This window comes from Thunnus maccoyii, chromosome 5, assembly GCF_910596095.1.
Source record: "Thunnus maccoyii chromosome 5, fThuMac1.1, whole genome shotgun sequence".
In the NCBI taxonomy this organism is placed as follows: Eukaryota; Metazoa; Chordata; class Actinopteri; order Scombriformes; family Scombridae; genus Thunnus; species Thunnus maccoyii.
This window is the reverse complement of record NC_056537.1, coordinates 19,971,522-19,995,091: the sequence shown is the minus strand read 5'-3', so window position 1 is coordinate 19,995,091 and position 23,570 is coordinate 19,971,522. Positions and strand designations below refer to the sequence as shown.

Below are 23,570 nucleotides of genomic sequence, written 5' to 3'. Positions count from 1 at the left end.
AATGACTATCTTATATGAGCTGAGTAAGCTGTGAGAAGAGACTGGGATTTTTTTTCTAAATCCTCACCAGAGAGGTGTAAAATTGAATTGCATGTTATGCAGAAACATTTACGGTTAATGATGTGTTAGATGCTGTTGCTATAGTAACAGCACCTCCATCACTGTCTTTGAGTGCAGGGGAATTTTTTCCCTACTGCGCTCATGCATGATGAATAAAATGTGTGTGTTTAGTGTGCTAAATTATGAATCAGTAAGTGTTATTTCATGTGAAAATGTGTGTGAATGAGGCCAATAAATTTCATCCTCAAGTCTTCAGTGCTTTTTCATGTGGTGTCCCCTGAAGCATAAAAGTGTATCAAATTACTCAGAGATTTGTTTTGCTGCTGTACAGTAAAGGTTGAAGATTCCCCTCACAAAAAATCCTATTCCTTTGGATCAAGTCTATACTCTGTCATACAGTATATTGGTCTTTTTGTCGCTGAGCGCATTACACTTTAAGCCTGTTAGGTATGGATATCGGAGATTATTGAAGCTCTTGCTCTTTCAGATGAACATACTGTAGGCTGAGGTCCAAACAGACATAGATAGAGGCAGACACACATAGACACACACAGACAAAAAACACACACAAAGAAGCACCAATCCGTGCTAACAGGCGTGAAGCTATATGCAGCAGCTCTGTGTCTCTCAGGGGAATTTTGAACACCCACATTAAACCAAGAACGCTAATTAATATGTTCTTTTATTGGACAGCTGTACTAAATTCACTAAGCAAAGACTCATCTGTCAACATAACTCAAAGATTCAGCTGAAGTTTGTAGCTTGCTTTCTTGAGGAGGATGGTAACTGGACTTCCAGTGGCTTCCAATGTTGATTTAGCTTCACTGCAAAAAAATAAATATGTCAATATATGGTGATGTACACCGCTTCAGTTTGTCAGAGTTAGTTTTTGACATTGGTGTCACAAAACCAACTCAAGCAAATTACTGTAAGTTGCATGCAGGACTGCTTGTTGTGCAGCTAGCTGCAAACAAAGCTACTAGCAACAAACTAAACAGTATTTGATACTTAAATAGGTTTCAGAAGATTTGTCAATCTCCTAACAAAAGTACTTCTCTTGTATGTATTAGCACCAAAACAGAATTGGACGACAATCAAAAACAGTTTGCCAATTGTGCAATCTGTGTGGAAAAGCAAAATAATAGATGCAAAATCCAAATGGAGAGGTGTTGGCAACAAGGACTGTTATCTGTCTGGTGAGCTTGTGCTGAACTGTTTGCCTGAGACAGGAGCAGTGGAGTGATTGTATTTAGTATTGTCTGGTGTAGTTTTCTGGTATGTTGTGGCATGCTGATGGTGGATTGGCTTCGGTATACAGTAAGTGAAGTGCAGAGCAGAACCACAGAGCTAATGACTGCACTTTTATCATGCTGTCCATGGAGCCTGAGCACTCAGAGTTCACAACACTAGCCCCTTTTAACGGTAACGCAGTGTGGTGCTCATGGTACACTGATGGAGTAAGCATGGGCTAACACAGTATCCTGAGCACCTGTACAGTCTAATGCAATTTAAGTCAATAACCCTGGAACACATGTAACCTTAATTTAACACCACCACAAATTATGGCACCAAAAATGTATAATTATTAAACAGTGAAATGAACACCTCTCCAAATAAATGTATATATGGCACGGCTGTTGTATTAAACTGCATTTTAGTTTATACCGTCAATCATACTATTGTCTGCTCCCTATACCATTGCCATCGGTAGCCTCGGTGCAAACATATAAACATGCTGTGCACATACACATTGACCTCATGGGTAATATAATGTTGCACCAGAAACTTTGAACAAGTGAACTGTGCAACACTAGGGCACTCAATATGCTTGGTTCCCTGCAGCATTTTTAGGTTGCTTGGCCATTTTCTCAACTGAAAAAATATTTCCCCAAAAAATATTTGTTTTTAAAATCCACAAGGATCTGTAGAATTAATAATGATTCAGAGAACGAGGCCATGTGACTGTTCAAGAATGAGTTTGTGTATACAGTAGAAGGGGCACCATGTGCATTTGAATCTTGCTCACTCATGTATTCAATAGATCATTGTTGTAATTAATCATGGAATGCAAAATAATTAAGACTCCAAGATCACTCAGACAAATAGAGTGATAGATACACACATACACTTGAAGATGCAGTTTTACATATTCATCTCAAATAAACCACCCAGGAAGTTTTAGATGTGAGTGCTTTGTGTATAGTCATGGTATCAGACAGTCAGTCAGGAGCCTGTTTGACATAGAGCCATTGTTTTGCTATTATTAGATTGGCTCAGAATCAGCAAGGATAAAATCTGGGAACAGGCAAAAACCAAAACCATATGTACTGAATTTTAAATCATCCAAAAAGAGTTATTTGCCAGTGTGTTGTGACTAGAGCCCAACCAATATATCGGTCAGATGATATTATCAGCCCATATTGGCCTATCACAGATATATCGGTATCGGCGTATATGTTGTCCGATATGTGCCGTTATATAGGCAGCATTTTATGTATAATTGATAGTTTTTCTTAATTGAAGTTTAATATATATGTACATATGTTGTTTTATTGTTCTAGGTGGCTTTTTTATTTATAGTAATTTATAATTATTAAATTCCCAGTGAAGTTTACTGTTTCAGTGCACTGGTCATTTGATACAATGAAGTTCATTGTTAAACTGTAAAATATCATGCCTCCATTACATAGCTTTGTCATGTGTTTCATGACCACATTTGAAGGATCAGTGCAAAAAAAAAGTGTGTTTTGTATGTTTTTTGTATATTTAAGATTATCGGCCAATATATCAATATTGGAATTTTTTTACTCCCTAATATCTGTATCAGTATCACCCCCAAAAATCCAGTATCGGTCAAGCCCTAAACAAAGCTTTAGCTAAACCTGGAATGGATTGAAGAAAAAATACAAATCTCAGACCCAAACCTGAACAAGCCGAACATTAAATGCACTTATGATGTAAAAAGTGTAGTAAAAATACTATATCTCAAAACAATTCTACAGTGTATCTGTAGGACATTTCTGTCAAAGGTGTGCCATTTTTAGCCTGACGTTTCAAGTGAACCCAATATCACAGAGATAGAGTAGACCTGAAAATAGAGAGCTACTCTAGTCCATGCTCATTTCTTAACCTCACCCTTTTTTTGCTGCCCTACTCCCTTCTATTCCTTCCCTTCACGTGACCCCATTTTCTTGTGTTTCTGCCACACGACACCACGTTATTGCATTGCATTTTTAATGGGAACATGCTTCTAGACCTTCATACTCTGCAATAAATCCATAAATTATAGAATAAACTGACAAATAAAACTAGCTAAGCCATTTGACTGTTTTTTTTCTTCTGACAAAAAGAGGTTTAAAAGTGGAGCCTCAGTTTTGATAGTGAACCTTGAGCTGAATGGAAGATGCTGTAGACCAGTGACAGCATCACCATACAGTCTCTACTCTCTCTGTTTGCTTTGTGGTTTTGCAAAAGAATTGAAGAGCATCTGTGCTTATACAGTATGATGTCTCTTGCTTTTATCTCCCACAGCTAGGGAGCTAAGTGAGCATTTATTTTCAGTTTGTGACTTGAGTCCATAAATAAATCCATAAATCCATATTTATACAACATGATGTCATGTATGATGTGAACCACATCGTCTTTACTGGCAACTGTATTTTATCATCCTCATTTTTTTAAAAACTATCTCCTTCCCCCTACGTTAACCCTAACTGCTGCAGTGGAGCTGCTCAGTGCCAGGCAGATCAGACTGTGGTTGTATTGAGGAGCTTCTAGGTGTGAATGTGTGAAGCTCTGTGAATGTGATCAGGGCGTTCCTGCAAAAGAGAGGCTTCCTCTGAGTGAAACTTCCCTGAATAAATAAAGGTTAAAAAAAAGCACATTCTTTTTCATCCTTCACAGTGTGTCGCTTCAATGAAAGCATTCTTGATAAAACGGTGAGGAAATACAGCACACATAAAAAATCCCATAGTATTACAAATGCTGGTGTTTAGTGGTGCATCACTAAACAAAGGTGTAAATTGCTGTTAAAAGCTGTTGCCAAATGGAGGTCTGAGAATGTAATCCAGTTCTGCATGTCTCTAATAGATCAACACATCCTCATAATTAAATGACCACATAGGTCGATTGTACCATGCACTCCAGAATGACCCATAGCAGTGTTTTCTAATATGCCGCCTCTATCAGTGCTCTCCAAAACCTTTACAAATCACTGTTAAAAAGTAATTATGTTTTATGGTGTGACAATGCTCTGGTTGAGGTCTGGTTAGGTTCAGGTTCAAAAACCACTTGGTTAGGGTTATGGAAAGATCGTAGTTTGGGTTAAAATGATCACTTGAAACCTTGTGTGGGTTAAAGCTACTTCTTCCTTAAAGTTAGGCAACCTTCATTGTCATGGCAACAGTAAACACTACAACAATTGTAATTACAGTTTTTAAAAAATGTCCCGACTCGTGGTTGGAACATTGACAGTCGCAGTTGGAAACATGACACTTGTGGTTGGAAGCGGGAAGCGAACAGCAGTCTCCTGCAGCTAAGTCCACTTTTTGCCATCTATCTATCTATCTAGCCATCTAGCCATCCACCCAACCTGCCACCTACAATTATGGAAATTTGCCACCTTTTATTAATGTCATCTGAACTGCGTCACTTCTGCGGGTCATAATTTCTATGGCTGCTAGATGGTGTCTATCGCTCAAACGTAACAATAGGTAGTGTTTGCCAGATAATTTTTTGACCTATACTGTTGTTTTCCTTTTGAGGACTGGCTGAATAGGCAGTTGTGTCTCTTTCAGTTTTGTGTCTAATTAAAATGCAGTGCCCCTGCAGCAGGAGTGCCTCTCTACAAAGCATCTGGGAGACGGGGGTCAAGGCCTGCCCGCTCTCGCTCCAGCCTTTATATAAGTGACTGTCAACAAAGCACAGACAGAAAACCAGGAACACTCTGTGCCAGATAAGGGTGTATGTGTTTGCTGATGTTACCACACATAAGAAGAGGCAGTTGTCTCTTTTAATGTGTGGCTGATTGTTGATGCCGCAATCTGTAGGAAGGGCACCTCTATTGCATCAACACAGTCAGCTAATGCTTTTTGTATGATTGTATTATTGGACTGAATCTCTGCCCCATCATATGTCAAAATATACGTAATAAAATAGGTTGTAATTTGGATAATTGCATTTATATGTGTACTGTATTTCCTAAATATGTATTACATTACCAGATCTAGTGCTTAAAAGTAATTGATTAAATCAAATTAACCACAACTGTTTCAGCTGTTTTGCTCATCAGTGAGTCTTAGTGACACTGCTGGCTCTGATTTATCAGACTATCAGTCATTGTCACAACTGTTTTCCGCATCACTGTCAGCCAGGCAGAACAGATAAGTCACCTGGCATCTGAATAGGCTCCACTACATAGATATGACAGCTTCATGGTGACAGGGTATACCTAATGAGTTTCAAGCACAAAGTAGTCACATGTGAATCACTTGTTGTAGTCACAATAAGACAAATCTGATCAATCTACAGTCTACGTTGCAAACTATTGGGGATTACCCTATGAAATTGCTATCTTTCACTACACAGTGGAAAAAATATGAACTTCATCTCATGGGTTTTAAACACTTGGGTCTGTGTCACATATACGCCTTGATGGGAATGTGGGAATATCTTTGACCGTAACCATATGGTTTTCTTTTCACTATACACAACCTCTAATATTGCTGGCACTGAAAGCAAGGGTCTGTGTTGATTGGGGAAATCATTACTTCCACATCCACTCAAGGCCTATGCTCTTTCCGAACAGTTTAGTCTGCGCTCATCCTGATGCCTGACAGTCCCCAGAGCATACCCATGACCCACTGGCACTGGCTCATGGTGTTTACTGGCTTAGCAGTTATGACGCTTTAGAGCATGTGTGTATTTTACGGGCCACCTCACATTAGGCCAGTATATGATCCTCCCGAATAAGCATCATGTTGGTGAGCGTTATAATTACTACTCATCCATGGCACTGCGTACTGTAGGTCAGCTGTGAGGGACCAGGGGCTATGGAGCCATGTGGTAATGAGAGTAAATATAGGGCAGCGAAAGTGTCTGACACACATATGTACTGTACATTCTGTATAGATTACACATGGATGCACATGAGCTATTGAACAGGACATTAAGTGTGTACACTTCCTTTTATGAAGCTATGGCAAAACACTTCATAAAAGTAGGAGAAAGACCAAGAGAGAATAGCTGCAGAACACAGACAGTGAAGAAAAGAGGCAGCAATGGAGGTGGGGGGTAGCCATGTTGTCTCTGTAATTTCTGGCCTCTTACCCAGGCTTTTATCAGGTAGTGGCAGATAATCCCCCCCTTAGTCGTGGAGGAGATGAGAACCTCTTCAGGGTACTGAACTAAAAGAAGGAACCTTTATCCTCTTTGTCCTGGTAGCTGGAGTAGCTCTTCCACTCGTTTCCTTTTGGTGGTGCATATTCAGGACACACAGGACCAAAAAAATGTGTGTAGGGGAGGGCAGAATCCTGAAGACCTCCAGGTGTAATTCTGATGACAATTACCTGCAATTCTAAGCTCTGAAATGTGGTATATTTAAGAGTATGCCATTAATATTAGTAGTTGGAGCATCACATTATTACATTTCAAATATCAGATTACTTGAATTAATGTTTATCATATTCTTTTCTTAGATTCTTTTCTAGCAATTTCCAGTGGACTCAAATGTTTTGCAGCCATCTTTAAAAAATAATGTGCAGGGACAAAAATCACATTCATATCAAATACAGCACAAATCAAATAGTTAGGTGTAGTTGAAGAGTAATGTCTAATCATATGGAGAGCAGGGAAGGACACCTTGTGCTGAACTTTAAACTGAATCTGAAGGCTATTTCCCTGGTTTAACAAGTTGGTAAATTGCCATAAATTCTAGGAGTAGATTATTGCTACAGTTTCTTGCTCCTCCTGCACTGAGATGAGACACTATTCTTCATTTCTTTGTTTTCCCTCTCTTTTTTCTTGATCCAGCACAGCAAGTTATCCAGTTATCCAGTTTTTATCCTCATGACTGTAGTGTATGTGTACAAGCTGCACCAGTCAAACTTTTAGTCAAAGTACAGATTCAAGACAAGATAGGATAATTTGCACCCCACAAACAACATGAAGTTTGCACTGTTATAGAAACCAAATCAAACGCAACACCTGTACCGCTGTGAAACTGCCACTGAGTAAATATCTGTGGCTACATCCACACTAATCCGTTTCCGTTTTAAAACACACAACTTTTGCTATATTTAGACCTAGCGTCCACACTACCCCAGCGTTTTCGAACCCCTAAAACGGAGACTTTTGAAAACGCCGACGCAGACACCCATGTTGGCTTCCTGATTGGGTCTTATCAGTCACAACATGTCCTTCCCTGATTCGTCAAGCCTTTATCATGTGACCCTTTTCTGGAAGAAAAAAAACAAGATCAGCCTTGAATACCAGTGGTTAATTCAACATGGATAACAAAATTACAGGCATTTCTGACCTCGCTGTCTATGCTAGCAGTTGTGGAGTCAAATTCTGCATTTTATAATACTACTACTGTCTACATGCGCAGGACGCAAGCTACTCGAGCGATTTCTGACAATTCCCTGTGATCATGTGTCTTGTGATATGCATTTTCAGCCATGTTAGTATGGACGGAGATTATTTCTGAAATGGTGCGGACAGCTTGTGTGGACAGAGATTGTTTTGTGGACGGAAACTGTACTACTGTGGATATTGTCTCTATCTACAGGTCTGCACACTGATTGAAAATTGAGGTCTGTTTAGTGACACTTAATGGTGAAGCCTGCAAATTGTAGGATAAATTTGAAATATCACAACCGCAGTAAGTTTAGCAAATTGAGAGATAATGGCAGACAGCAAGGATGGAACGAGATGTAAACAGACATAATTTGAGCAAAGCAATTCATTTTGCATTGATGACCAATTACAGGTAATGGAGTTTTAGTTTGGCTGTTTAAAAAAAAAAAGCTGTGTGAAAATTCTGACTAGTTTGGTCATGAGCCTGTGCACACAGCAGCAGTTTCGGTAAACCATCCATTTTGGCTGTGCAAACAAACTGTTTTCTTTTCCCTTGATAGTATTTCTGTTAAGTTACTGTCACTATTACCACACCAGACCAAAACACTTCACTGCAGTGGAATGAAGTGTGAGATTCAAGAAGCAATTGAAGCAAGACATTGTAAGATTGAGAATTTAAAGATGAGCCACATGTTGTGACAACTGGTTCACTTGATGACTGCAGTGTAGAACTGCAGTCATCAAGTCTGTTCTCTGCACTCCCATCACTGTCCGATTTGGATTGGCCACCAAACAAGACAGGAACAGCCTACAATGGACAGTCAAACAGGACAGTCAGGTCTACAGAAAAGATTATCAGTGCCAACCTGCCCACCATCGATCTGTACACCCCCAAAGTCAGGAAACTGGCAGGGAAAATCACTACAGACCCTTCACAACCTGGACATAACCTATTCCAACTTCTCCCCTCTGGTAGGCGCTACAGAACACTGTACACCAAAACCACCAGACACAGGAACAGTTTCTTCCCCCTCGCCATCACACTTATGAACAGTTATGAACAACTGTGGCATTGTACAATAACTCTGGAACACTATAATTCCCCCTGTACCTACAATATATATATATATATATATATATATATATATATATATATATATATATATATATATATATATATTTATTTTAATCTAAAATACAAACTATGCAATACATTTCACTCACTACTGTATATCTGAACAGACTGTATATACTGTACATAACCACCTACTATACAGTATGCATATAAAGTAATGTCACTTTTTTTACCATTTAATATTTATCTCATCAATAATTGCATTCTAATACTTCTTTGTACTATTTGTATCCTGTTTACAGTTCACAGAAACGTCTTCACATTATATTCCTGAATTGTTGTGTTGTTATTCTATATAAGTACATTGAGAGCCACTAAACCAGAATCAAATTCCTTGTATGTGTAAACATACTTTGCCAATAAACATGATTCTGATTCTGATTCTGAAAAACAGTGATTAGCTGCTTGAGAGAGATCCCTGCGGTGTTGGTAATCATTATTGAGTGTCTATTGAATGGAGATGGGAACTGTCTGCTCCTTCAGACCAAAATTAGCATGGAATGACTGAGAGCACATCTTTTCTTTTTTAAAGGAAAACAGGAGGTGTGTAATGCCTCTTTCATAACTCAGGGTATGTGTCTTGGGGGCTTTTTGTATCTGTGATGAACCACATCTGTTGCTTTTTTGAAGACTCTAGATTTCTTTTTTGCTTTCTTTTATCTAGAATGAGCTCCTTGCAAAGTGTACCCCTCAAGACTTGGAGGTGGTATGGCAACGCAGAGTTATCTTCTTGTTCTCCCCTGTGTGTCAATACGTGTCTTCATTTTTGGGGGGTTGCCTTTCCTCCCTGGAAAGGACGGTGGTTGCTGTCATGTAGTTCCCCATAGTGTCATAAGGACAGCACACATGGTGCATTTGTGTGTGCTTGTGTATGTGTTTGTATTTTATCAGTGAAGTCACATCTTTGTATTTGTAATCAGACTGTAGAGCTGTATCACATAGCAAGAGTTCTGAACTACAGTACCCCCTGGGGACTCTGTTGCAGAGAGTATGCTGGATAAGATTTATCCATTAAGTTGTCTGTTCGTCATGCCCCATAGGCTAATTGCAGCTAGCACCAGAGCAACAACAGCGGCAAACTGTTAAGGCTGGTAATAAAAAATGGATTTGTACTTCATATTATAATTATTTCTTGGGCATTCAGTGACTTTCCCTAAGCAACAATTGTGCTTTTGTCCGGAAACAGTTGCCAATAATATGGTGTCACGAGTGCATGTGCACATCAACAATGAACTCGATCACAACTCCCTGACCATCCTCTATTAGAGTGATTGATCGGAGTTTCTGTGTTAGTGGGTTATGACTTCCTATGGCAGTTTATTTAGTGGTTTCAGACAGGCGGTCATGCTGCCACAGACTCAACTCTCAACTCATCTCAGCTTTATTTATATAGCACTTTATACACAACACAGTTGAGACAGGGGTGACTACCAGAGAAGCCTGCATATAATATTCTTTTGCCTTATACACCTTGTAAAGCCTTTATTGTGTATCAAGTCTATCTGTCACAGTCTGATAATACGACAAGCACTGTGGATGTAGTGTAACTTATTACCTCAGACCTGCAGTGAAATATGCCGCTATATGCATGCAGCCTGATACACAGTACACAGGGTTCAATTATTCAGTGATTTAACTTCTCCACAGTCATTGGTTGGTCTCAGTCGGTTTTGGTAGGCTGGTTAGATAAGTTTGTGTGAAGAATTTGTGTGTTGTGTGTGTGTGTTTCTTCAGAGGTTGATTGATTAATTATTTTAGCACACCAGATCCACAGTAATTTCAGGACCTGTACTGTTTATTATAATGTTCATTATTTTGTTATACTATGACATTTTGCATTGGCATACACAGTATAAACGCTATCAAGGGTGATATCACTGGGACATGTTTGTATGATTTACCTTGCACGTAGTCATCATCATCATTAACCCCTCAATTGTTGAGTCGTTTTTACAATATTTTATTTTATTGTTTAATTTTTTGCTGACAGAGGTTTTTATGGGAGTAATGTTTTCACCTATTGTTGTGTGCAATAGCCCGTTTCAGGTTACATAACCTGTCATTATAAGATTTTTTATAAGTATTTTTTCTTCCCAGAGATCCAGGGAATCTTGACTAACCTATAGTACAATAACACACGAGGGCAGTAATCATATTCATACCATGAATGAAACTTGGCGAATTAACTCACAAACGGTTTAAGAACTGTGGGGGACAATTTTATCTCATTTGCCAATCTTTGCCAGGCCCACCTTGCATAATGAATGGAAATAAAAATGCAATCTACTGTTCAGTGCACAGATAGTAACAAGTACAATTATCTCCTCTCATCTTTCTGTACCAGCTTAAGGCTTTTCCGCAATATTTTGTTCAAGCTGGGAACATGGCAGGGAGATTTTGACTAAGTCAGGAAGAAAGAGAATTGCAATATCTAAAGGAGGAGACATGAAAGAGTTGCAGATATTAAAGTTTTGATGTTTTTTTATATTGCCAAAGGATAAAATCGGTGCAATTTTAGAAATGTTTTTGAGCTTGAAATAGAAATTGTATAACTGTCTTACTTATTTATTAAAACTTTGATATGCATTACGTCCTGGGAACAAATTAATATTAACAAGTCATTTAATATCTTACTATAACTTAAAATTTAGAGATTCCTAGACCACAAGTGATATAATTGTAACTGGGGTGGAAGAATTTGTAATAAAGGTTTTGCATGTTATTGGAATTTGTATTAAGTTGTCTCTTGACCAGTGTTTTGAAAGCATATATTATTGAAATTTTTTTTTTGGCCATTTTGGTCATTTTTATGGCAAATCAATGGTCTCACCAAAAATACCAACCAGCAGATTGTGTTGTGTTTCGTCATCTCACCAGTTCTGCACAGAGCTTGCAAATCTGATGCATGACAGACTGTTGTCCTTTTGATTATTTTCAGAACATTTAGTCAATTGTCAGTATGTCATGGTGACTTGGAAAATAAATGTTGTTTGTGTCATTGCATGGCTGTGTATTTATGTGTGTGTGTTATTAAGAGAAAAACATGGCGAGAGTGAGAAAATATGAAGAGTATATTCAGACCCTCACCAAAGCACATAAATCATTACAAGGCATTTTTATCAGCCCTCTGTACAAAAGGCAATATAACACACATTAGATCCAGCTGATCACTGGCGAATCGTCCCCGAGCCCCTTCAAGGCATTATCCTGAGGCATTATGCAGGACACACAAACACACGTACACACGCATGCACACACACTCACTCACAAACACAACCTCAGTGCTCTTCCCACTCATGTGTACATTGCCTGCCAGAGCTGTCTTTGTATCCCATCACCATAACAACTGCCTCACAGAACATCTGAAAAAAAGGAAAAAGCCAAAGTGAATTTCTCTCACTCAGTTTGACTTGGAGATGGTGAGAGTAGCGGTCGACAGCTCCCTGTGTCAGTGTGGTGTGTGTGAACAGGAGGCAGGCTTGTGGAGGCAAGCCGGCTGCAGATGACTAGGTGTGAGGAAAAAGGGGTAGTGTGATGTGAATTTCGGAAGGCGTTGTAGAGTGTGACATTTTCAGAACGAGGGATATACTGTACAGTGTATGATGCCGCACATGGTGAGTGTCAAGCTTCTGCTTTCTGTTTGCATTCTTGCACGTGAGTGTAAGTGTTTGTGTGTAAGTGCGTTGTGCAAAGTAATTAAGTTGTAAACATAATGTGCATGTGTGTCTAGAGGCTTCAGCACATGTGGGTGTTATGTAATGACTGAGGCTGAAAACCTTGAGAGAATGCAATAGTAATGAAAGTTCTCTGTGAGGCTCCTTTGGGATACTGCAAATATTGTGTAATTACATCCTCAAGAAATATATCAGACTGTCATCCATGTTTTCATTAATAATTTATTTGTTTAATATTAGACTGTATTGTGGTAAATTTGTTTTAGTAATCCCTTTTCTTACTCAATGTCTTCAGTAAGTACAGAATATAGTCATTAGATAAATTCTGGGCTACAGTGTTACATCTCAGATAGATTGTTGCCCTTATTTTTTAGGTTATAGTCATCTACCTTGCTGGTACCTTGCTCATATATTCATTTTTCACTCTTTCCTTTTACGGCTTATACCCATCAGAGGAAGTGATGAATATTTTTAATCATAAGTCACAGAGGAAATTAAGTGTGTTTGTGTGTGTGTGTGTGTGTGTTAGGATTTGGGATGGGACTTCTCTGCAAGTGAGTTTGTGCATGTGTTGGTGCTGGTTTTATGAAAATGGTTTTAAAAGTTAATGTTAGGCGACCAATGATGTAAAAGTGTTGGTCTCAGGCGTTGTACAATATTAAAAGCATTACATTTGAATTCAGAATGTGACATTAGCCTCAGGAGCTCATTTTCTTTGCATTCATTTCCAGAGGAAAGGTCTTCATTTCAGTGTTACTTTACAGCCCCTCTCCCTGTCTTTTTTTGGTCCATCCTATAATAGCTTATATAGCTACCGCACATGGTCCATTTGCTTGGCATGACAGAACAGAAATAAAACCTTCAAACACAGAAGGAGAGAGCTGCGACTTTAGCTTTCATCTGTGAACTGCATTATTAAACATCCCCATCCACATGAGTCTGACATCACCCAATCACAGCTGTCTCTTCCTTTTCTTTCCCCTTTCCCTGTTGCCTTGTCTCCCTCCATTAGGCAAACCTGAAGAAGTTTATGGAGTATGTGCAACAGAGGAACATCGAAAAGGTCTCAAGGTTCTTGGAAAAAGGCCTGGACCCCAACTTCCATGATCCAGACACAGGAGGTGAGGAAGACTGAGCAGAAATATCCCATCCCTATCATACCCCAGTCTTTTTTCAAGTTTGATTTGTCTTTTGTCTTGTGCTTTCTCTCTCTGTGCCTGTCTTCAACACAAAATGACCATGTATGGATTTTCTGAAATAAGCCTTCTGCATGCTGGGTAAAGCTGGATTACTCTCTTTGCTAATCTCCTCATGTTTATGCAAATGTTTGTCCAGCCATAAAGGAGATTTCCCTGTTGGGTGACCTGTAGTCTGACAAAGGAACTGTGAGCGAGGGGAGCATGAGAATAGGTTGGTTTAACACCAACAGGAAACAGCCACTTAGGCACACTGGAGGGTGGCAATCACGACAGCTGAGGCAGTTATCAAAATGCAGAGTCACAAAATGTAAATGGTTTTATCAACTATAGTGGGCAATTCTGTCATCATATATTGACAGCTTCAATGCTTGGATGTTTTTTTTCTAAGACGAATGCCCAGCAATGTCACATAAAATATGTTGACTTTTGATATATTTTTCTTGCTCATTTTTGTATTTAACAGAATGTCCTCTAACGCTGGCAGCACAGCTGGAGGGATGTGCAGAGCTCATCAAGGTGCTCAAGAGTGGAGGCGCGCATCTGGACTTCAGAACAAAAGATGGCATTACTGCCCTACACAAGGCCGTGCGCAGCAAGAACCATACAGCGCTTATAGTGAGTGTAACACACACACACACATACAGACACAATATAGCAGAAAGCTGACCCATCTATTTTCTATCTTTTGTTACAACAGTTGGCTGCTTGCAAACTTCCCCTCTGGGAAGGGAGAGTTTGCAAGCGGGCAATCTTTGGCAGTGAGTGCCTGAGCAATTGAACACAGAGGGTGCTTGAGCAATTACTACATATGTGAGGCTTACCATGCCCTCTTTGAATGGGCTGGCATATTCAGTGAATGGCCTTGAGTGTGTCTGGTTTGAGGAGGCTTGTAACCTAAATGAAAGGGTTTACACGAGTCATATAATTGATTTCCTTTTGAGCCAGTACTGTTGGAAATTGGAATCGGTTATTTCCGCTCAGTCATTGCCATTATCTGAATATTCAGTGTCACTAGGGCATGTAATATACAGTGTATAACAAAAGTGAGTGCACCCTGTGCAATATAAAATGTTAAATGATTCAACATTGTATCATCACAGACTAAATTGAAAATACAGTCTCAAAGTACAACCTCAGTGCAACAAAAGAGAGTACACAGGTGACCACTGAAACAAAAATGATTACACTCGTGACTTCCAATTTAGCTTAATCGCCTGAACAAGTTATAAAAAAACCTCTGAACACATAAGAAACTAAATTGTGAGACTTCATAAAGATGGGAGAGAGTACAAGATCATCGGTAGGCTACTAAACATCACCCAAAACACAGTTGCAGCAATGGTTAGGAAGTACAGGAACACCCATACTACCAATAACAGAAGGTGCAGTGGCCATCCTTGAAAAATGATGGCATACACAATTCACTATTTACGCAACCTTGCATTGAAAAACAGATGGGCAAGTGCCTCTGACTTGGCATGAGGATTATCTGTGGAAATTGGTGTTTCAGTGACTGTTCAAACCCTGTGAGGGACATTGCATGAAGTCAACCTCTACGGACAACGTTCAAGAAGAAAACCATTGCTTACAAAACGGCACAAAACTAAATGAGCTTGAATCAAATGGGGTTCAGTATGTTTGGCGTGGACCTGGCCAGGACTACCACAGTGACTGCATAGTGCCAGTCATGAAACATGGAGGTGGGAGTGTGCTGATATGGGGCTGCATGAGTGCAAAAGGTATAGAGGAGATTACTTTTATAGACAGCAAGTTTGTATATCCAAATACTAAATGTAAAGATGACTCCCAGTCTCAAGGAGCTTGGCAGGAGAGGAATTACCCAACATGACAATGATCCCAAACACACTGCAAAAATCACACAAGAGTGTTTAATGAAGAAAAAAAAAGAAAACTATGACCTGGCCAAATATGTCCCCTGACCTGAATCCAATCAAACACGTTTAGAGTATTTTAAAGCGGAAAGTAGAGTAACAAAACCCCTCCAGCAAAGAGCAGCTGAAAAGAATTATCTGTGAAGAATGGCAGAACATCTCTCCACAGATTTGGGCAAAACTGGTATCATCCATGCCCAGGAGGATCCAATCTGTCATCAGAAATAAAGGCAGGCAGGCCAAATATTGAAAAATAAAAGAATGGAGTCTCACTAATGAACAGTGTACTGACTTTTGTTGCAGTTTGTTCTTATATATGGACCTTTCATTATAGTTTAATTAGTCAAACATTCTGTTATTTTGTTTGTTTTTTACTTAATTGGCTGAATTCTTCTTAGGTTTTGTCTAAAAACAAATAAAATTGTGTTAAATGGACAGGATTTGTAATCACTTAACATTTTAGTGATGCTGACCAGGGGTGTACTCGGTTTTGTTATACACTGTGCATAAGGTGTTGCTACTGTTGGTATAGTAAGTCTACAAAAGGTTATACTCTTCTTCAAATAATGTCAGTAACTGCGTATGTACAAAAATGTAGACACGTTTCATGAGATGGCTCAAACTACATTTGCAGCTCTGGGATTGAATTGATCAGTACCACTAACTGAATGATTACTTTCCTGAGGTTTATGGATTTTTTTTTCATTGACATAGTGTAAATAGCAACAATAATGTAGCCATATGTACTGGCCTCTTTGTCCTGGGATGAAACATGCAGCAGAGACTGGGGACTGTCATGATAGCTGCCACTGTATGAAGTCTTTTTTGTGTTATGCCTCCTAACCGTCTTCTTTTCCCATCAGACGCTGTTAGACTTGGGTGCATCACCTGACTATAAAGACAGCAGGGGGTTGACTCCTCTCTACCACAGCTCGATGGTAGGAGGAGACCCCTACTGCTGTGAGCTGCTGCTGCACGATCATGCACAAGTCGGCTGTGTGGATGAGAATGGCTGGCAGGAGATACACCAGGTAATACACACACACACACACATATACCCTCACACTCATACACACACAAAACAGTGATGTGTTGTGTGCAGAATACAAATGCAAGTGCAGGGTGAGAGGTCTTGTCTGGTTTTCACAATTTCATTGAATTGATTTTTGTGTTTTCCTTAGTTTGAGAATTTCTCTTGCGGTGGTCGAACCCCAGGGGTGGGTCATCTGCAGGTGGGAAGCTGAAACTTAAAAAAATATTCCACTTATTTAGCCTTGCGCTCCTATAACACTATTGATCTCAACAATGGACAGTTTAAAAAAAAGATGCAGCAGGACAAGAGATAATTTAAGGAAGAAATTGATACAAATATTTGAAAATACATACTAATACATGACATTGTGTGTCAAACACTGACTAGTACACAAATGTCACCCATAGACCTGTGTGTTTCTGCACTGTACTGTTTCAGAGGTCCAATGAAATAAGGAATTACTGGGACTTCAGAGTTCACTGATTCTCACAAATTTACCGATAGTTGATACTGATTGCTGTTTTTGTGTGTGTCAGGGCTTTTTAGCTTATGTCTGAGTGCTGACAGAAAGACACGTGAGGTCTGAAGGTTGTTGTACTGTAAATGGAACCATACAGACGGCTGTGGGATGCATCACTTCTGTTGCTGACACTGAATATGAATACACACAGAGGAAATGTTGAACTGAAACATGTTGCTGTAATGAGAATAGCGGAATCAAGCTAATCTTACTGTTAAATACTGTATACACTGAAATATGGTATATTTGTTTGCAAACTCTCAGCTCCACATCCAGTCTTCTGTGGAAAAACATTTTGTCATAGGAGAGGACATTACCTTATTTATATTGTATCTACACTATTTTATTCTATAACAATTATCTGTTGCTTCTGTAAATATAATCACCCATTTGAATTGAGTAGCAGGAGAAAGTCAACCTGGCAAATAAAATTGCAAAAAGAAACACCAGTCTCTACCATCACCCTTTCATTACTTGAATGTTTCCACCAACTTTCCCCTCCATTTGTTTTATTACTCAAGCTACATCATTAGCCTGGTCTAGTTTATCTCAAGGTCTTACTGTTACTGTTATTGTTTGGTAATTATGAGCTAAATGAAAAGTTCAAAGACATTCAAAGCAGAACTGAACTCTGTACTATAATGTTGAGGATAGAGCACCAAAAGAGCAAAACGTCCGTTACTGGTGAACTGTGGTAACTGCTGTGTTGTGGAGTCTTTCATTGAACATGCCAGTTCAATGAAACTGGCCTGGCTCAAAATTTCTGCACTGGAAAGACAATTATTGGTTTCTGGTGTTTTGTCTTTGGGCACAGTGGTGCTGACTTCATTACACTACATACATTCACCATGTTGCTCTCCATAAAGCAAACGTCTTCAGGTGCTGCCACAGGGATCAATGAAGACATACAGTGAGCAAGAGAAGCCCATGGAGGGATTGTTGTTTATGCATATGTGCCCTTTCAATGTGCCAACACAGTGAGTTTAAATGGAAGGAGCAATAGTACAATGGAAAATCAGATCATGCTTCTGTCTTTATACGTTCAAGATACTGTAAGCATTTAATTTCTCCCTCCGCCTCTTCCTTGTCTCTCCCTTTCTCTGTGTCCTCTCCAGCATTAGTATTCTAGTAGTATATATGGTGTACAATAGGATACACAGTGGAAGGTCTGATAACCAACAACAATCCCAGCATCATTTGTGCGCTGTCTCAGTGCTGTCACGCACTCTTAGCGAGACAGAACACAAGAGAGAGAGAACAATTGTTGGGGAGAGTTGGTGTGCATCTTTGGCAATGACACAGGACAAAACCAGAGAGTAGGAGGAAAAAAAGAGAGAGAAGATAGATAGAGATTAAATGAAAAGTTTATTGCTTGCAGTTATGTGAAACAAAGAAGCTGAAAAAAGGCATCATTCTTGTCAGAATAACTTTACCTCACAATTTCACATTTAGCCTCATTCAGCCTCATGTGATACAAACAAGCTTCTCCCTTGCTTTTAGAAAGTTAAAAACGTGAGTGGGGAGAATTTCACAAAGGAAGTAGCCCAAGGAGAAACACAAAAGATTCACTAGTTTTTCTGAGGTTTACATATTTTAGTTTTTGTAACATTGAGGTGTTCTGTAAAAACATGTGTTTGGGCTGTATTTTGTATTTGAGCATATTTAAGCTATTCCACTATAATCACTGCTCCAAATGTATTTTGTGGGAAAGGTAAGGGGTAGGTTACATAACAAGCGGGTATTTTGTTGGACATGGCAAACAGAGAACTGCCTCTGCTGCCTTTGGCCACACAGGCGGAGCCAGATGGGAGGGCTGCAGCCAAACTCACAATTGTGTATATACCCTCGCATGAATTTTCACCCTTTCTTCATTGTGATTGGTTAGCTCACAAACACACAATGTGCTGTTGGCTTATTTGGCTAAGTTGCACATGCCCATTATATCCTTGGTTAAAATCCAGCACGGGACACAAGGGGTTGTAACACAGCACACATTACCTACTTTCTTATTTCTTTTCAGTACAAATGACTGTCAATGAATAAACTAAAATATGCTGTCCAACTATTGCATATTCTTTTCTCAGAGACACTGTGTGGTTGCTCCCTTTTGACTTTGTAGGTAAAAGACAGTACGTTTTGTAAAAAGAGTAAATGTGTGAATTTGTTCTTTCAGGCATGCCGCTATGGCCATGTGCAGCATCTGGAACACCTGCTGTTCTACGGAGCCGACATGAGCGCCCAGAATGCATCTGGAAACACAGCCCTGCATGTGTGTGCACTCTACAACCAGGTACCAGTTACTTACAAATGTATTGTGGCTTGTGTGCTTGGGGAGTGGAGGTTGGTCTGTTGTCTGTGGGTTTAGATTCAGATTGGACCACTATAATACATTTGCCTTTGGCACCAGTGGCCAAGTTCATGTCACTTATCATACTGTGAGTCTGTTGGCTTTCTTAAATATTTAACCATGACCACAATCTTTCCACAGCCTTATCCAAGTGGTTCTGGGTGCCTAAACATAACCATACCTTAGCTATTTGGTATTTGTACACATAGAAGAACAATGGAAAAATATTTGCAGTGAATACTCACAGATGTTTTCACTGAAGTTGTTTTGAAGAATTATCAAGTATCAATGTTCTGTTTGGCGAGTGTGTTGGTGTGTCTGTATATGTGAACTATAGCATTTACAGTATGCGTGGGTGTTATGTAAGTGTGTAACCATTTAAGCTTTTTCCAGTTTCCGAGTGTTGCTGGAGCAGACACAGTACAGCAGCTCTGAACCTGGTGGGGGTTCAGTGTCTTGCTCAAGGACACTTATGCAGCGCAGAGACTTGCTGTTACAGGGTCTTCTGATTTGCAGGGTAGTCCCCACACAGTGCTCTACCTACGTGTTTGTGCATGTGTACACTTATGTGTACTTGAGTGGCAGTCTCAAGCAGAGGTATCCTTTACCTGGTCATTATCTCCACTGTTATTTGTTGCCTGTTGTGATAATGGACTGAAAGGGGAGATTAAAGAGAACTTGTCCAAGTGGGAGTTTGGCACTAAAATGAACAAAGGTCAGGGATTTTTCTCCAATGTGGATTGCCGTCACTGCACATTAATGCTCTTTATGTGCTGCAATTTGGATGAAAGCAGTATAAAAGTTTGTTATTATAGATTATTATTTTTTGATGCTTTATATTTAGAATGTGATGCCTTACAGATGATCAGAGGCATACTCTGACACTGACACTGACTGAGATGTTGGTTGGGGCGATGGTAAATGTATCACACTCTACATGATATATCCTATCTGGAAAATTCAAATGGTAGCAGCAGCTTAAAGGGGACATATCATGCACATTTCCAGGTCTATATTGTAGAGCTCCAGACATATTCTGGGGCTCTGCTTGATTCCCTTTGACAGACTTCCAGCGGCTCGGGAGACTACGTTAACACACAGTAGTAGTAGGATTTCACTTCTTTTTTTTTTTATCATTCTTTACTCAAAATGGAAACTCCTCAAATACATGTGTACACGGTCAAGCCTGAGCCCAAATACATCCAAAATATGCAAGTGAATAACACAAACAACATTTGGAACAACTTTAGCATCAACCCTAGCAACAAAGGCTACCAACAGACGTCCGTTTGTCGGCACGTGCGAACAATCTGATTTCATCACAAGGAGGAGGTAGAGGTAACGCTGCAAATGAAGTCTTCCGAGCAGGCTGAAGCCTGGGCTTTTGAATCGTGGGGTTTTGAATCATTTTTTACATACATTCACCTGAAGTTTTTAAGCTTTGACTATGTTCAACATAGACGTCCGACATCATAACAGTATAAATATAACAGAAAATCACAAAGAGCATATGTCCCCTTTAAACTGAATTAATACGCTTTAAGGGTCTTACTGTATGAGGTTTTGATAACAGGAAACCGATACATTCAGTGTATATTTTAAAATATAGATGAGTGTGTTCTATATTAGGAGATAAGGGCAGTGAAAACCAGGATACTCCTGGGAAAACCATGAGTGTTGTTAGGTACAGTATGCCCATGTGCTGCTTTGCCCTGTCTGGCTAGATACTGCTTGAAGAGAAACATGTAACTGGGCGTTCTGGAAGAAGCTTTTCTGCTTCTTCATCTGTTAAAATAGAGCAGTGCTCAGTTCATGAACATTAAATGAACACTTTTCTCCCCTCTCTTTCTTGCTTCCTTTCTTTCTCTCACAAGAACAAGTGACAAATGTGTGCATGCATGTGTGTATGTGTTTGCGTGTTGTAATTTTAACTATGTACTGCAATGTTAATTCCAGTCATGAGGAATGACCTGCTTCAACTGGACTGGAACACCATAGTCTCAGGAGAGAGAGAAAGAGAGTGTGTGTGTGTGTGTGTGTGTGTGTGTGTGTGTGTGTGTGTGTGAGCAAGGGTTTGGGAAGCATGCCATCAATATTTAATACAAGCTGTTTGTAACACATCCACGTGACCGCAGTCATTACATGTTCCACTTCTTAGTGAAGAAATAGGGCCAGCGTGTGTGTGTGTGGAACAAGAGCAAAATATAATCAAAGATAGCATGGATGAATTGTTTAATTTACAGTTACTTGTACAACTTCTTATAAGTCTTCACTATAGTAAAGGACCTCGCCCCAGCTCGTTTGTTCCCACTCATGGCTGTTGTCCCGCCAGTGGAGGCAGAACATCATGTTGAGTTGATTGATCCCAGAAACAGTGTGTCTTAGCAGGGTTCCAGAAAGCTCAAAACAGGCCTGGTTCGTATGATTATGCACAATTACCGAAAGAAAAGGGCTGGCAGAATTGACCGTGAAATTAGCAGTCCAGTGGCCAAGATCAATAGATCCATATGGAGACAGAAAGAGAGAGAGCAAGGGAGGGAGGGGGAATGTCAGAAAGAGGGACAGAGAGATGGAGGTGGCAGAGAGAGAGGATGGATGACAAGATAACATAATCAGCAGCAGAAGAAGCTTGATCAATGGTCCCAATTCTGTGGTGTAGCTGGCCATTAACATTTACTCAGTGGGCTTTTAGCTCGGCAGATGTGATCAGCAGCAGTGAATGAAGCCACGGCAGGGATCTTTTACCTGGCAGACAGATCCTTGGGAGGTGGTTAGATGAATGATTGAGAGGGGACACAGTAGGTAATGGCAAGTGGGGACAACACTGATGAAGGAAATTAAGGAAAGAGGGCACAAGACAAACACAACTGTCCATACCAATCAAACCCATTGCAGCCAATGAAATCTTAGTAAAAACTTTCTTGGATTAGACTTGAGCCTCCTTCAGTTAATCTACAGCAAACTGTAAAGGAGAAGTATAACTGTATTCCATGCTACAGTATGAGTATAATGCTGCTGGTGTGCACAATAATGAGGGAAAATTCAGCTCTTATTCAAAGTGTTTTTAATCATGCATCTAATATGCTTTAGATGTCACTCACAATCCAAATGTAAAAACAAGCGCTTCATTCAGTCGAGTATGCCAAATCTGCTCCTTCAATTCTAATGAGAGAATGAATCCTCAAAAGTATAAACATGGCTATGAGAGGAACCATCTGTCACACTCTTTACACATGACTGACCCACGTCATTACTGTAAAAGTACTGGACTTAGTTCACTATGTATTCCTACGTAGCTAATGTAATCACATCTAGCAAACCGTGGTGAGGACTACTGGAATGCTTTTCTTAATGAATTCCTGTAGGAAGCCTTGGAGAGAAGAGCAAGACAGATGGCGCACACTGTAATTGGCCTCTCTGTGTGTGTGTGTGTGTGTGTATGTGCTCATGTCTGTGTGTGCTATGCATCTGTGTAAATGAGAGTAGAAAGTCACTTAATGGCACACATTCATCTGTTGAGGTTCCCTAACCTTAATTTATTTAATTATTTAGGCAGGAAACACATGTTTGCATCAAGACAAGGTGCAAACACAATAAAACAAGGTAACTATCTTGTAACATGCATGTAAATACTAGAGACTCAGGTGCGCCAGATACTATGTGTCAAACTAATATCCAATTGACCGCACTAATAGTCTCGTTGAGGTAACTTGACATTTACCACCAATTCTTCATTCTATCTCCATAGCTTGGTATTGGGACATGTGTATTTATCTCTCACTTAACGTGGTCCATGGCTTAAAGAACAATTATGAAACATTTTACAATAGACAAGACTTGTTTTGTCATTACTGTGTGCCAGAATATCAGGATTGACTCTGATACATGTTACTCTTTTAAAATGGTCCCCAAATACATAAATGCAATTCACATGGTGGCCATTTTCCTCTGATGTCACGCTCAGAGTGGGAAGCTGTAAAGTAACAGTTGTGCAAGAATGGCGAAATGGTCGCTTGAAACTCATGTTTTATATGTAAAATTTAACTGGCAGCCTAAGTGTTACATGGACCCACACTTGTAGTTTTACTTCTTTTTGGGACCACAGTTGTAGTTTTTTCAGGCTGGTCAGCAGCCT

The 23,570-nt window shown here is 39.7% G+C and overlaps 1 protein-coding gene across 7 annotated transcripts in view; it reads left to right on the top strand.

Moving 5' to 3' along the window:
- Window positions 1-23,570, top strand: part of shank3a (SH3 and multiple ankyrin repeat domains 3a) — a 174,236-nt gene that overhangs the window by 71,220 nt on the left and 79,446 nt on the right. For all 7 annotated transcript variants that reach the window (XR_006096128.1, XM_042410919.1, XM_042410920.1 and 4 more), the window contains 4 exons: window positions 13,457-13,565; window positions 14,107-14,258; window positions 16,399-16,566; window positions 19,262-19,378. Coding sequence is in view for 6 of the 7 variants with exons in the window: in XM_042410919.1 (XP_042266853.1) it covers window positions 13,457-13,565; window positions 14,107-14,258; window positions 16,399-16,566; window positions 19,262-19,378 (546 nt within the window). In the remaining variant the exon portion in view is untranslated. The remainder of the gene's footprint in view (window positions 1-13,456; window positions 13,566-14,106; window positions 14,259-16,398; window positions 16,567-19,261; window positions 19,379-23,570) is intronic.